The sequence below is a fragment of the Phyllopteryx taeniolatus genome, chromosome 15 (assembly GCF_024500385.1).
Source record: "Phyllopteryx taeniolatus isolate TA_2022b chromosome 15, UOR_Ptae_1.2, whole genome shotgun sequence".
Lineage (NCBI taxonomy): Eukaryota > Metazoa > Chordata > Actinopteri > Syngnathiformes > Syngnathidae > Phyllopteryx > Phyllopteryx taeniolatus.
This window is the reverse complement of record NC_084516.1, coordinates 18,075,119-18,091,590: the sequence shown is the minus strand read 5'-3', so window position 1 is coordinate 18,091,590 and position 16,472 is coordinate 18,075,119. Positions and strand designations below refer to the sequence as shown.

The window sequence follows — 16,472 nt, the reverse complement described above, 5'->3', positions numbered from 1 at the left end:
CAGGGGCTGAGAATCAAACTCTCAACCTTTTGGTTGGGAGACGACCCCACTACCACCTGGGCCATGCCGCCCCCGTTTTAAACATCACGAACATCCAATTTTACATGCAAAAACAGGAAAATAATTACAAATTCATATATTTAGTATAACTACATACATTACACCTATCATTTATTGGTTTAAATAGGTTGCACCACCTGACAACGACGGTGGACGAGACAAGTGACAACAACTGCAAACGCCACAATGGAAATTCAAGCGGCACACATTAAAACCACAACACAGCGACATTAAAGTAGAACGGACTGCATCATTTCTTTGGGTTACCGGGGATTCATGGAGCTGATGGACCAAGTGACTAAATCGGGAAGTTGCACAAGTTTTAACGAGCAAAGTGGAAATACTGATGATGTAAATGACAATATTTGTATTTTGAACTTTGTTGTCAGTAGTTTTTGGAGAGAAAAAAAGAACAAAAAAAATGAATCATATTACTCAAAATTAGAGAAACTGATGATTTTGCAGTGGTCTTAAAAATGTTTTTCAGAGCAGTATAATTGTCTAATTATATTGATATACAGTTCAAAACTAATTGATGGATACATTTTGAAATCAGATGTCAAGGAAAATTAGTTCAACACCTGTTGAATTTATTGAAAAATGGGATGTGGTTAAAAAAAGAAATGCAACATCTCAAAGTGAAGACCATTTCCAATTTCGGTACATACAGTATTTTACCAAAAACCGTGAAGTAGACGTTTAGCAGGCCACATAAAATGATGTGGCGTGCCAAAGCTGGCTCCCGGGCCTTGAGTTTGACCCCTATGTACTCGCCATTGCATATACAGTATCTAAACAAGATCTCAAAAAGCCCAAATCAGTTTCAGTCACTTTTGCTTCCTTTGCAGTTTTGATGTGCAGAGACAAACAAGCACACATCTGGAATTAATCAGTTTATACTATGACAATATTTGGAACTGAATTCAAATGACTAACACTTACAAACTGAAATCACATGATTGAGTGGGTTCCTCAAAGTGGCTTCTGCATTAATTTGAGAGATTATTGAAACTCTTGTCCAAATAAACTCATCTTTAGTGTGCGAAGATGAAAATAGTTTTGAATCAGAGGCAATCTTTAAATTGTATTTTTTTTCCCTCTTTTAATCAAACAAATTTGTGCTCAGCTCTGTGTACAACAAAATTAAATTATCTTAATCTGACATTTCTATATAATCAGTTGTGTTATCTACAAAATTACTGATAATACAGTCATTGTTGATGACAAAACATTCTCTCCCTTTGAGTTTCTGCTATGAATGATTATAATCTTCATCACTTAAAATAATTTAAGCTCATATTAGTCATCATTTAAAATCATTAGCTCATCATCAGCTCTTATAGCTGTCATAACTTTAACATGATATCCCTCCAGTTGTCCACTTCGAGTGTACACAATTAATATGGATTGTGTTACACTGATTAGCTGACATTTTGAGAAATACTAAACACACAGAAAGCATCAAAACAGCTCATCATGAGGATTTCCACACATTTTAACCAAAAATGTGATCTTTTGAATTCCGGGGGGGAACACTGTACTGTCCGTCAATGCTGATCCAGCAGAGGGAATGAGATGAAATAACCCAGTGCAGAACCTGCAATGATGCCGAGGAAGATCCAAGTGTTGAAGGACATGATGCACAACATCAACATGTAGCCCAGAGTCACCTGCAGCAAGTGGAGCAATGTCTGGATTCCATGTAGCAACCAGCTGAGGGCCCAGATACGGAAGATAATTACTTCATCCATGCAGCCATTAAACTCTCTCGTCAAGAAAAAAAACAATATTGGACTGTTTGTACAATATTTTTGTGTTATCATTGCTCTTGCGCTCTCTATATATATTATATATGTTTAGGCCTGTCATGATAGCAAATTTTTTAGGACGATACATTTTCCCAAAAACTATCATGACAAACGGTATCGTTTTTTTTGTTTTTGTTTTTTAATGCCACTGCTATAATGATATTAGAGCATGATATTGCAAGTGCATCCTTTTTAAGAACAAATCACTTTTAATTCTAAGAATAATGAACATTGACTTTGTAATGTAGAACAATAAAATATCTTTAAAACAAATTTTTTTTAAAAAGGCTCTGTTCACAAGAATTGCACTTAAATGTTAAACATTTGGCGGCACGGTGGACGACTGGTTAGAGCGTCAGCCTCACAGTTCTGAGGACCCGGGTTCAATCCCCGGCCCCGCCTGTGTGGAGTTTGCATGTTCTCCCCGTGCCTGCGTGGGTTTTCTCCGGGCACTCCGGTTTCCTCCCACATTCCAAAAACATGCATTCATTGGAGACTCTAAATTGCCCGTAGGTGTGAATGTGAGTGCGGATGGTTGTTTGTTTGTATGTGCCCTGCGATTGGCTGGCAACCAGTTCAGGGCCTCCTGCCCGATGACAGCTGGGATAGGCTCCAGCACGCCCGCGACCCTAGTGACGAGAAGCGGCTCAGAAAATGGATGGATGGATGTTAAACATTTGGCACAGAGGTAGAAACAGTCATTCATGCCTTAACAGGCAATTTCCTGCCAATCAAGTTACCAGTTGATTAAGAAAAAGTGGCAAAAGTAGCAACATAAAAAACGCAAGTAGATCAAAACAATTGGTTTTGATTCATGGTTTGTTCTACTTTTCAAAAGTCTGCAGCCTTTCTTTAAATGCTGCTTTGTCAGCATGTTCAATGGCTAAATCTCTTGCAATAGTGAGTATGGTATACTGTATATAATGTGAGCTTCCAAGTACCATATACGCTGTCACATTTGTATTTGCATTGTTGGGCAAAGGGTTCCATAATTGCAAGGTGACAGGAAACAGGAAATGTCCCATTGTGTTGTTTGTTACCAGTTGAAGCAATTGGGTGAGGTTTTAAGTTGTGTTGTTTGTTGTGACTTCATACAAATCCGACATACCAGCTCGTTGGCGTTAGCGGGAGGTCTGCGTTCATCTGGCTTGAATCCAAAATGTTCCCCCATCGTAGCGGTGGCGTTAGGCTTTGGAACTAATTCCATTAACTGTGCAGCTATCAGCTCGCCCTCATAAAACCTAGCTTCCTGTACGCATTTCAAAAGCACTCGCATGCGCGCGCACACAGACACACACACACACACACGTACACACGCGCACGCTCTCGGAGAGACAGTTTTCGGGAGGTGCATCACACTACAGAGAGCACTGTGGCTGGCTGCAAACGGATGGACTGCTGCCTGAAGCCTCATTGCGGTCACTCTTAAAATACCGTATTTTCCGCACTTAAAAGCCTTTAATTTTCTCAAAAATTGACGGTGCGTCTTTTAACACGGTGCGCCTTATGTGTGCACTGAGTTCCAAAATCTGTAAAAAATGTGCGATTTTGGTAAGCGCTCTGAGGCTTGATTGACTGTCGGACCATTTCCCGGCGACCTAGGGACATAATACGTACACTACGTACGCTGGTAGCAATAAACCAATTAGAGAACATTACGTAACGCTACGTACAGTACGTACGCTTACCTCCGGTAGGTATACTGTACTACCGGTATGCTGCAAAACAACATTTGTTTGGCTAAGGACCCCCGAAACTTGCATCAGCGAAGAGTCATGCTTACGAGGCACAATTCAAACTACAGGCTATCAGTTACGCGGTTGTAAATGAGAATAGAGCAGCCGTGATAGAATTCAAAATAAAGCACAAGAACAGCCGGGAGAAGCGTCTCTACAGTCACTATTCGACAGAAGGCAATAACGATAGCACAAGACATGGAGATCGAACACTTTCAAGGAAGTCCGTCTTGGTGCTTTCATTTTATGAAAAGGACTACCGTGGCGCAGAAACTGCCAACGAACCTCAACCGCTGGACATTGGTGTAAACAGGGCATTCAAAGTGAAGTTGCGAGCGGCGTGGGAGCGATGGATGAGAGACGGCGAACACACGTTTACTAAGACTGGGTGGCAGCGCCGGGCGAATTACGCCACCATATGTGAATGGATTGTGGATGCCTGGGCTAAGGTATCTGCTTTGACTGTTGTCCAAGCTTTCGCGAAAGCTGGCATCATTGCTGAACAGCCACGAGGCTGACTCAGACGAGTACGAGAGGGAACCCGGCATGTTTGATGGCGAAATTGCCCAGCTGTTCAATTCAGATACAGAAGAATAGGACTTTGATGGATTTGTGACAAAAGATTGATACGAAAAAATAATGTGAGTGTATTTTTAAATACATAGTAGAATAAAGTTCAACCAAACTCACTGTTTTGCTTCCGCTACCTTGTTTTAGCATGCGCTGAATAATACTGTGCGCCTTATGTATGGCTTAAGTACAGAAATAGACCTCGTAATTGAGACTGCGCCCTACAATCCGGTGCGCCTTATGGTGCTGAAAATACGGTACTAAAACGGTATTAAAAAAAAAAAACACACAAAACATTACATCGTGCAATACAAAACTAAGCTATTGCTCTTCCTTTCCACAAGAACTTTTCATCCATTCACTTTCCGTACCGCTTAACCTCACTGGAGTCGCTGGCGTGCTGGAGCCTATCCCAGCTATCTACAAGGTGAGAGGCGGGGTACACCCTAAACTGGTCGCCAGCCATTCGTAGGGCAAATATAAACAAACAACCATTTGCACTCACCTACGGGGAATTTAGAGTCTTCAATAAACCTACCATGCATGTTTTTGGGATGTGGGAGGAAACCGGAGTACCTGGAGAAAACCCACGCAGGCGTGCGACGAACGTGAAAACTCTACACAGGAGAGGCCGGATTTGAACCCGTGTCCTCAGAACTGTGAGGCAGATGTGCTAACTAGTCGTCCACTGTGCCGCCCCACAATAACTTTATACTCAACATTATTTTGTTTTGGGGCCTATAAAAATGTATTTAAAAAATCCAATCTTTTTCAGCTGATACTGGTCAGCTGAAAATGAAGGGATCGGCACAGAGTTCCTATCACGTGATCGGATCAGGGCAACTCTATCAAGCAGAGCAATGTTTTTCTCAGCCAGCATTGTTCGGGTGAAGCAGCCAAGAATTGTCCTGCCACAACTCACGCCTCTTCTCGCACACGGAATGAAGCAAACGCTGGAGGACCTCCTTTTAGATGTGCCCGTTGATAGTCTGGCCCACAATGAAGGGTAAAAACTCATAGTATGTATTCTGGGTTTGAAGTACTGTATATGTTTTGTGGTGCCAATCCTGGAACTTTTCTCACACACCTCGTATTTTGCAGGAAAAAATGATTAGCTGTCAAAAAGACATTTAGCTGCAGAGAAGAAAGAAAAAGTACCTGTGCCTGTTTCTTCGAAAGATAGGATGTGAGTCATTGGAAGTCAATGAGGTTTCAGAGGGGCTGTTTTCCAGCACAGAACTGCTGTCACTGCGTCGGGACAGCGCACCGGCATAAGGAGTCGAATAGTGAGCCAACACCGTGCTTCTGCTAAGCCAAACCCTCCACACTTTGAGCAGCTCGTAGAAGACTGTCAGCAACATGACTACTAGCACTGATACAAACATACCTGAGGGGACACACAAACGCATACAAAGATTGCTACAGACTCTGAATATTAACTATTGTACAAATGACACCGCATACAGTACCATAAATGTAGGGACAGTACACACACACACGCACGCACGCACGCACGCACACACACAAAGATAGTAGCTAAACAGGGCAAAGAATACAAAATATAGTGAAACTGTTTTGGTCAAATGCAATCCAATCCGGTAACCTCGCATAGGAGTTCAATTTCAAGTTACATGGTGATCGTCACATTTTGTCTATTTGCCATCACCTCCTTCCGTAGTCAGATCACCAAAGAAAATGCAAAACACACTTGAGTTAATACTAAGATAATCATGGAATTTAAGTCTTGACAGTGGTTTAAACTCCAGGTTTTTAGATGACTTTGGAGGGGTATTTTCCCCCAAAGCCTGGGGCGGACCTTGCCAGAGTGTTCGGCTTTAGAAGTTTTCCCGCTATGTACTGTGTTTTAAAGTACCATTTAAATTGCACCTTTTGGAGCAAGGAAGATGGAATATCCAGTCCACCAAACAAAGTGAATCTATAGGTCTGTAAGGGGAAATCAAGAAAACAAATATTTCAATATTTTATTGATTTCCTACTTGACTTTCTTAATTTCTTACCTCCAGGGGTGCTCACATGCCAGAAGTCAAACAGGAGTGTCACGCTAGCTGACACCTCAAAGGTCATCTAAAAACAAAAATACAAGAGAAATGTTAAGACAGTGTTCAGTAGAATGGCAATATTTAACATTATTATTGCCTTTAAGCGCTTCCATGCCCTTTGATTAGTCTGTATTTCCCTCATCCTTGAGTAAAGTTTAATTTTTTTTCTCAGGCGTACTGGTTCTGCCTCAAAATGTAATTACTTTTTCCTTGGTATATGTGCCAAGAAAAGAAAAGGTACATAAATTAGAGTACCGCCACCAAGTTTATGGAGACCATAGCTGTGCCACAAACTGATGATTGCTGAGACAGTTGAACTTTTGGATAATTTCACCTGGAAGATCTCAAATGCCATGAATGCTGTCGCTCCTATTAAAAAGACAACCTTGAGGCGTCCTAGAACACCATGGAGGAGCGCTATGATGGTAAAGACCTCGAAATCAAAGTGTAGGAAAGCAGAACGTAAGTGGAGAAAACCTAAACTTCAAATTGACTATGACCTCTACAGACAAAGTCTTTGTAATTTTAACCAAGAGTTAGTCAGAGCAAGACCGCAACACTTTTCTGAAATCATCAGTAAGGACTTCAACATTACTCGCACTCGGTTTGCTGTGGTTGACAAGCTCACAACCGCCCCGCCCGGTTCAGCCTGTATATGGTACCCTTGGGTCAAATTCTTCAGAACTTGAATTTTGACTATCATAGCTATGCAAATGACACACAGTTATACAGTGGATCCAGAAAGTTTTCAGACCCCCTTAAATTTTTCACTCTGTTATATTGCAGCCATTTGTTAAAATCATTGAAGTTCATTTTTTCCTCATTAATGTACACACAGCACCCCATATTGAGGGGGAAAAAAACAGAATTGTTGAAATTTTTGCTGATTTATTTAAAAAAAACTGAAATATCACAAAGCCATAAGTTTTCAGACCCTTTGCTGTGACACTCCTATTTAACTCGGGTGCTGTCCATTTCTTCTGATCATCCTTACAATGGTTCTAGACCTTCATTGGAGTCCAGCTGTGTTTGATTATACTGATTGGACTTGATTAGGAAAGCCACACCTGTCTGTGTAAGACCTTGCAGCTCACAGTCCATGTCAGAGCAAATGAGAATCATGAGGTCAAAGGAACTGCCTGAAGAGCTCAGAGACAGAATTGTGCCAAGGCCCAGATCTAGCTAAGGTTACGAAAAAAAATTCTGCTGCACTTAAGGTTCTTAAGAGCACAGTGGCCTCCATAATCCTGAAATGGAAGACCTTTGGGACGATCAGAACCCTTCCTAGAGCTGGCCGTCCTGCCAAACTGAGCAATTGGGGGAGAAGAGCCTTGGTGAGAGAGGTAAAGAAGAACCCAAAGATCACTGTGGCTGAGCTCCAGAGATGCAGTAGGAAGATGGGAGAAAGTTCTAGAAAGTCAACCATCACTGCAGCCCTCCACCAGTCGGGGCTTTATGGCAGAGTGGCCTGACGGAAGCCTCTCCTCAGTGCAAGACACATGAAAGCCCACATGGAGTTTGCTAAAAAAACACCTGAAGGTGAGAAATAAGATTCTGTGGTCTGATGAGACCAAGATAGAATTAAGGCCAACCATTTCTAAGTGGCATGTGTGGAGAAAACCAGGCACAGCTCATCACCAGTCCAATACAGTCCCAACAGTGAAGCATGGTGGTGGCAGCATCATGCTGTGGGTGTGTTTTTCAGCTGCAGGGACACGGAAACTGGTTGCAATCCAAGAAAAGATGAATGCGGCCAAGTACAGGGATATCCTGGACGAAAACCTTCTCTTCTTTGTTTTTAAATGGTTTTAATCATGTAAAGCACACTGAATTACCTAGTGTATGAAATGCGCTATATAAATACATTTGCTTTGCTTTATAGACCCACAAACAAACCCAACTGATGTGGGTAAACGCATGGCCTGAAGACATAATACTGTAAAATGCCCTGCAGGTGTCGCATCTCATTCTTCTGTTGTACGTCCTCCTGGATTCTTAAATTAGGAAAGGAATTTCATCTATGACAACTTTGTAAATGAAATTAAATTCACATGACTTGAAACCCAATTACAAAATAATGCTGCAGTAGATTTGTGATGGACAAAAGAATGTCTGACTGTGTATGTTCTAACTGCTCAGCAGTCAAGTGGAAGATGTAAACGGTCAAACCTTAAAAGACGTATCATCTCTTTGTTCAGTTTGTAGTATATAAAAAAATATTTAAAGTCATACATCATGTAAGGCTCCAAATTTTTAAATCATTAAAAATATATGTTATTGAAGTGAGGATAAGCGGTACAGAAAATGAATGGATGGATGGATTAAATTATACATACACCGTCCTAATTTCGCATTAAAGTGAATTTTTATTTGAGATTTTATTTATTATTTTTTTTTATTCCCACCTCCACCTGAAACTCCTCTGTCACACAGACAGCACACCTCACCACTGTTCTTCTGCCCTCATACATGTCCTGTGTTATTTTAACATACTTCTCGGTCACGCCAGTACCACAGTTCCTCTCTGGGTACTCTGCCATACGCTTTCTCTAGAGCCACAAAGACACAATGTAGCTCCTTCTGACATTCTCTGTATTTTTCCATCATCATCCTCAAGGCAAATAATGCATCTGTGGTACTCTTTCTAGGCATAAAACCATACAGTTGCTCCCAAATACTCACTTCTGTCCTGAGTCTAGCCTCCACTACTCTTTCCCATAACTTCATCATGTGGCTCATCAGATTTATTCCTCTCTAGTTCCCATAGCTCTGCACATCACCCTTGTGCTTAAAAATGGGCACTAGCGCACTTTTGCTCCATTCCTCAAGCATCTTCTCACCCGCTAGAATTCTGTTGAAGAAGCTGGTCAAAAACTCTAGAGCCATCTCACCTCGATTCTCCCATACCTCCACAGCAATGTCATCAGAATCAACCGCCTTTCCATTTTTCATCCTATTTAATGCCTTTCTAACTTCCCCCTTACTAATCATTCCCACTTCCTGGTCCACCACACTTGGCTCCTCTACTCTTCCTTTACTCTCATTTTCCTCATTCATCAACTTCTCAAAGTATTATTTCCATCTATCCAGCACACTACTGGCACCAGTCAACACATTTCCATCTCTATCCTTAATCACCCTAACCTGCTGCACATCCTTCCCATCTCTATCCCTTTGTCTGGCCAAGCTGTATAGACCCTTTTCTCCTTCTTTAGTTTACAACCTGGCATACATGTCATCATATGACTCTTGTTTGGCCTCTGCTACCTCTACATTGGCCCTACGCCGCATCTCAATCTATTCCTTTCTCCTCTCTTCAGTCACAGTGTCCCACACCTCTTAGCTAACCCCTTTCCATCCATTATTTCCTGTACTTTGAGGTTCCACCACCAATGTTCCTTCTCCCCTTTACTGCCAGCAGATACATCAAGTACTCTCCTGCCTGTCTCTCTGATAACCTTGGCTATAGTGGTCCAGTCTTTTGGAAGCTCCTCCTGTCCACAGAGAGCCTGTCTCAGCGCTTCCAGAAAAGCCGCACAACACTCTTCCTTTCTCAGCTTCCATCACATGGTTCTCTGCTCTGCCTTTGTCTTCCTAATCTTCTTTCCCACCACCAGTCATCTTCCACATCGCCATCCTATGCTTTCTCATCACACTCTCCCCTACCACTACCTTATACTCTGTAACCTCCTTCAGATTACATTGTCTACAAAAGATGTAATCCACCTGCATGCTTCTACCGCCGCTCTTGTAGGTCACCCTATGTTCCTGCCTCTTCTGGAAAAAAGTGTTCAGTACAGCCATTTCCATCCTTTTTGCAAAGTCTACCATCATCTGTCCCTGCATGTTTAACAGTTACTTGTGATAAAATAGGGCTAAAGTGGACTAATATGCACAGCCAAAACAACAACAAAACATCTAAATTACCGTAAGGTATTATCTCAAGTTAAAAGTGGGCTGAAATATACCACATTTGGACAGACAGTGCCAGACAAAGACTATAATAGATGAAAGCTGTTTTTTTTCTTAGTCTAAATGTAAACACGAGTTGCGCAGCATTGCCTTCAATGGTAACTACGACCTTCCCAACATGGTTACTACGTAGGCACGTCGATTAGCTGGGTTGACTTATCTAGTGTTAATACCTATGCCCGGGAAGCCCAATAGAAGATGTGTGCGGTTATGTGACTTCCTTGTGTCATTTGATCGGTGAACTAGACTTAAACGTCACATGCCCTTCAATTGGATTGGAGCAAACAGCGCCCAGTGCGGAAGTCGAAGTCATTGTCTAAACCAGTAATTTACAACATTTATGGAGCCTAGGGACATATTTTAAAGTTGAAAATTCTCACGGTACACCAACAAACAAAAATGTCACAAAAAGTGTATACATCAATTACTGTATGTACTTCCTGCCGTCTAATAGAAGAGCATTTATTTGTTCCGTCTGTCACTATGCCTCACTGGCATAAATACACTGAACAAAAATATAAATGCAACACTTTTGTTTTTGCTCCCATTTTTCGTGAGCTGGACTCCAAAATCTAAAACTTTTTCTACATACACAAAAGGCCATTTCCCTCAAATATTGTTCACAAATCTGTCTAATAAATCTGTATTAGTGAGTATTTTTCCTTTGTCGTGATAGTCCATCCCGCCTCACAGGTGTTGCATATCAATATGCTGATTTGACAGCATGATTATTGCACAGGTGTGCCATAGGCTGGCCACAATTAAAAGGCCACTCTGAAATGTGCAGTTTTATCACACAGCACAATGCCACAAATGTCGCAAGATCTGAGGGAGCGTGCAATTGGAATGCTGACTGCAGGAATGTCCACCAGAGCTGTTGCTCGTGAAATGAATGTTCATTTCTCTACCATAAGCCGTCTCCAAAGTCGTTTCAGACAATTTGGCAGTGCATCCAACCGGCCTCGGCTGTGTACACACAGCACCCCATATTGACAGAAAAAAAACAAAACATGGAAGTTTAAATTTTAGCAGATTTATTAAAAAAGAAAAACTGAAATATCAGAAAGCCATAAGAATTCAGACAGTTTGCTCAGTATTTAGTAGAAGCACCCTTTTGACCTAATACAGCCATGAGTCTTTTTGGGAATGATGCAACAAGTTTTTCACACCTACATTTGGGGATCATCTGCCAATCCTCCTTATAGATCCTCTGCAGTTCTGTCAGGTTGGAGGGTGAACGTTGGTGTGCAGCCATTTTCAGGTCTTTCCAGAGACGGGTTTAAGTCAGGGCTGTGGCATTCAAGGACAGTCACATAATTGTTCTGAAGCTACTCCTTTGGTATTTTAGCTGTGTGCTGAGGGTCATTTTCTTTTTTGAAGGTGAACCTACGGCCCAGTCTGAGGTTCTGAGCACTCTGGAGAAGGTTTTCGTCCAGGATAACCCTGTACTTGGCCGCATTCATCTTTTCTTGGATTGCAACCAGTTTCCGTGTCCCTTCAGCTGAAAAACGCCCCTACAGCATGATGCTGCCACCACCATGCTTCACTGTTGGGACTGTATTGGACAAGTGATGAGCAGTGCCTGGTTGTCTCCACAGATGCCACTTAGAATAAAGGCCAACAATTTCTATCTTGGTCTCAACAGACCAGAGAATCTTATTTCTCACCATCTTGGAATCCTTCAGGTGTTTCTTAGCAAACTCAATGCGGGCTTTCATGTGTCTTGCACTGGCTTCCATCGGGCCACTCTGCCATTAAGCCCTGACTGGTGGAGGGCTGCAGTGATGGTTCACTTTCTAGAACTTTCTCCCATCTCCCTACTGCATCTCTGGAGCTCAGCCACAGTGATCTTTGGGTTCTTCTTCACCCCTCTCATCAAGGCTCTTCTCCCCCAATTGCTCAGTTTGGCCAGACGGCCAGCTCTAGGAAGGGTTCTGATCGTCCCAAACATCTTCCATTTTAGTATTATGGAGGCCACTGTGCTTTTAGGAACCTTAAGTGAAGCAGAAATGGTTGGCACATGCAAGCCTTCACTCATAATATGCTCTTCATCTGGTAGAAGGCCGTTTTAGACATTGATTTGATACTACTGTTGAAAGTCAAGTCGGACTCTTATCAGTACACCAAGGTTTCGGACTTGGTCTTTGGTTTTAAAGAGAGTGACTCCAGTTATTTATTAACAGCGACCCTCTTCTTTTCTGACAAAAACAATTATCTCACTTTTGTTGTGGTTAAATTGAAGAACGTTTTGGCTCATCCAGTTATTCATCCGTTTTACACAGTGACACAACACCTCAATTGACCTGTAGTCATCTGGAGACACTGCTAGATATAACAGCGTGTCATCGGCATAGCTATAATATTCCACATTAAGGTTCTGAAGAATTTGACCCAAGGGTAGCATATACAGGCTGAAAAGGAGCGGTCCAAGAACAGACCCTTGAAGGACCCCATACGTCATTGCCATTCGATGAGCTTGAACACTTCCAACAGTTATGACATGCGTATCCATTCCGGTCACCCCACTCACATGATTGATGCCAACTCTTCAGAACAACAACACTCTCAGCCTTTTGGCATCAACAAATCATGGAAAGCCCTTGAGATACTCATACTGTTTGTTACAATTTATCTTTGCGTGCAATCCTTTTTTAAGGATGGTAGACATGAAAAAGAAGAGAAGTAACAACAAACTTTGTTGCGAAAATGAGATGAGAGTGGCACTGGACAAGGTGAAGCTGAGCATTCCTTAACTTATCTCTGTAAGCCAACAGCAAATGTCACAGTGATTTGCATTACATCCATTGAGTTTCTGAGTTGAGGTGTTTTATTCTGTTGTGAAATTCATCATTTGTTGGTTTTGTTCTTTAAACAGTGATTTTGTGTGCAAGTGATGCTTGGTTCATTTTGTGCACTCATATACTGTATAATGTATATACAGTATAACTATGTTTTGAATTAAATTATTATTTTTTTTTTAAATAATCACATTTAAATTTTTCGATTACAAAGTTTTTGGTGAATGCACGTATGAAACTTGTGGGGTTCAATACCTCCAAGAACTTTAAGAACCATTGTTCTAGGATTTCTGCCACGGTGTTCTAGAAGCCAAACCTTACTAACACACTTAATTATATCAAGAGTTTATCACCCGTTTAGGATTCACATGGATTGGCAGAACAACACTATTACTGACGATTTTGTTTATTAAACCATTAAAAATGATTTGTGCAGTTCAGAGCAACTATTTTTGACAGCAGGACTCCATTGTTGAAAACATTTGATAATAAAATGAGAATAATAATAGAAGCTTACCGTAGTTTGATAACAACAATAATAGTAGCTTAGATTTATGTATGTAACACTTTTCAACACTTATTCAATTTAAAGAACTCCAGTCATTAAAAGTCTGAAAACTCCAATGTAAAGAGGAACTATTCAACATTTCATAATGTATTACATTATCATGCAAGTTATCACCCCCATTAACATTTACTTTGCTTGTAGTTGTTTTTATGCATGCAAATGTGTAGCTTTTCACGAGCATTGCATATGATTACCTGTGTAAGTAAATACACAGGTGGAAGTGTGGACCTGTTGAACAACCATTTATGCACCGTGCAAGGTGCTTCTGGAGCCAGAACACTATAATTAAGTGTTCAAGTTGAAAATGAAGTTAGGCATTCTGGAAAAAGATTTACAACCAACAAACACGAAATACGATTGTCCTGTAAACGCAGTCGGTAGACAAAAAAAAATACATTGAATTTCGATCTTAATTTTTAAGACTGCTGTCAGCTTTATTTAAGCTACATTGTACAAGTGACAATTCAGAGTTTCTGCTTTCAAGAGACACAATTTAGATATGAATGATGAGAGTGTACAGAGACAAAGAATGTGTGAAATAATGAGTCTGCCAAAGCCAACGCAATAGTTTTCTTTAATTGTTGTAGTATTTATTCATTTTACTTTAATCATTCCTCCAACCTTATTCGCATCATTGTATTCTCAGGGCATTTAATTTTTCGCAAGCGGACTGGTGTGGTAGTCTTAAAAGACGTTTCGCTTCTCAGCCGAGCAGGCTTCATCAGTTCATGCAACAAGACTAGATAGGACAGTTCTAGCCCAAGTGTTGGTGTGGAAACTCAAGTATTATAGCAGTCATTTGGGTGGGCTCACCCTCGTTACTATTCCATTCAGTCATTTGGAAGGGATGAAAGGACAGCATTATATGTGGGAGATAGGTGGTCTCCTAAGCTCCCTCCTCTGTTCAGGCGGACACTGAAACGGAACTGATCTAGTTCTTTTTGGTTTTTAGTCCCTTCAAGAGCGTGGCCACACAAAAACGCATTTGGGACGATTACACGTTTTGAGGGCATCCCTCAGGTCTGCTGTGTTAAGAATTACTATGTCTCCTTGTCTCCTAGTAGGATTGCGATTCACACTGGTTGGGAACCACTGCTCTTGGGAGACATTAGAAGTAGTGATGCACCAAAATGAAAATTCTTGACTGAAACCGAAACACGAAACTGGGGAGCCCAAGGGTGAAAACCAAAAGCCAAAACACAGGAAGAAATTATCTAAGTGAATTTGCAAGCGCTTTTCATACAAAACTCCAAAGCAAAGCGCTTTACATTAATTAAAACATAAAAATAAATCAAACCCACCAATCATTAATTATAAAACTATGCCCATCATTAGTAAAATTGCATTTATGGCTACGACTGTAGCGCTCCCAACCTGTAGAAATTCACTTCTAGAACAACTTGTCTGAATTCCTGAACACTGTCACTGAAAAAAAAGATGGACTTGAAGATTATATCTGAAAATTAACGTCGACAAGCACACTAACATATAATATTGTATTTTTTTCCAATGTCTGTATTCTGCTTTTCAGTGGAATCTTTTTACATTTTAAAACATAACTCTCTGTTAAAACAGCTTTTTGGAGCCAAATTTATTTTCAATGCCAAAACCTATTGAGCATGTTCTGGCTCCTCATGGATGGGCTGATATAAGGGAGCATTCCGCTTTTATGCTCAACGCTTGCCTCAAGCGCAAAAACTCAAAACACAGGCAAAAGCATATAAAGCAATGGTCATGACGAACTGATCTGAGTAGTAACCCTAAAAAACAAAAACAAAAAACAAAAACAATGTACTGTCACGAAACTCACGGGCATCATGCTGAACTTGCTCGGCGAAGGAAAACGCCCCAGTTAATAACTCTGTTGACACATGGCGAGCGGCTTTCTCTGGCAAGGTAACTCTTGATGCTTCGGCAATCATGAGCCGAGTACCAGGCAGGCAGTTCTTCTTCCGCTCCTTAAGAAAGAAGAATGATTCCACCCCAAAACTGCAGTACCCCGTGACTTCAGACCATAAACAAAAGGCTGACGGGTAATGGAGTTTTTCCAGCGAGGGACAATTGTCGAAACAATTCCGGTTTATGTAGCTTTTGCGCATGCGCATTCATTTAGCCGGATATTGTGAGACACACCTCATAGACATACAGAATACCAAAACTGTTGATGTTCCTACGGTGGCAGCCATGTTGGGGAGGTCGACTTTCCCATCAACGGAAATACATTGATATTGAAATTAAATCGTAATTTACTCAATTCTCAACCCATTTTCACGACATTTACTCTTTTTCCCAACATCCTTGTTCCTTTTTTTTCTTTTTCTTGCCGTCCACACACATGAAAACTTTGAGGCCCCCCCCTAGTTTAGCGTCGCCGTAAGCACGCAGTTCAAAAGGGAAGCATCTCCCGAGCCATATCTGTAATTTTTGCCTCCTACGGCTTTCCTAGTGTTGGGAGGTTTTCATAATATAAGAAATGGGAAAACTATCGCAATGTTAACTTATGTTTACAAAATATGTTGTATTTGAAACCACAGATAACTGATAACTAATTCACGTTCCATATTTAGCTGATGTTATGTGACAAATTTATGTCTTCCACAAGAGGTCAGGAGTACGCCAGCACACAGTTTATAACGGTCAACCCATAGTTAATTCTTGTTGACCCAAATGATCATGCACATACATACATGAGCATTCTTACTATTATTATTATTATATGACATTTTATGTAAACACAAAAGAATGTTCCTAATTGTCATGACAACATGGTTGTACCAAACCCATGACTTTGTATTAACCATTATTGGACCTCCCAAACATGATCATTAATATTAAAAACAATGTTCAGATAATTATCCCATACAAAGTTGCTATGGTGACTGAATTGAAATCGTGTACAG

General features: G+C 41.0%; 1 protein-coding gene across 1 annotated transcript; it reads right to left on the bottom strand.

Annotated features, from left to right (window-relative positions):
* Positions 1-619: 619 nt before the first annotated feature.
* slc31a2 (solute carrier family 31 member 2) lies at positions 620-15,614 on the bottom strand. The gene is made up of 4 exons (XM_061747374.1): positions 15,383-15,614; positions 6,193-6,259; positions 5,333-5,561; positions 620-1,773 (listed from the first exon to the last, which is right to left on the bottom strand). Exons 1-4 carry the CDS (start codon positions 15,389-15,391, stop codon positions 1,608-1,610), a joined length of 471 nt encoding a protein of 156 aa, XP_061603358.1. The 5' UTR covers positions 15,392-15,614; the 3' UTR covers positions 620-1,607.
* Between the last annotated feature and the right edge of the window lie 858 nt (positions 15,615-16,472).

Excerpts from the sequence above, each read along its gene's own strand:
- slc31a2 (XM_061747374.1), bottom strand. Across the intron at positions 5,562-6,192 it reads GCATGTGAGCACCCCTGGAG|GTATGTTTGTATCAGTGCTA; the intron begins GTAAGAAATTAA and ends GTGTCCCCTCAG. Across the intron at positions 1,774-5,332 it reads TTTCGAAGAAACAGGCACAG|CTGGTTGCTACATGGAATCC; the intron begins GTACTTTTTCTT and ends CTGGGCCCTCAG.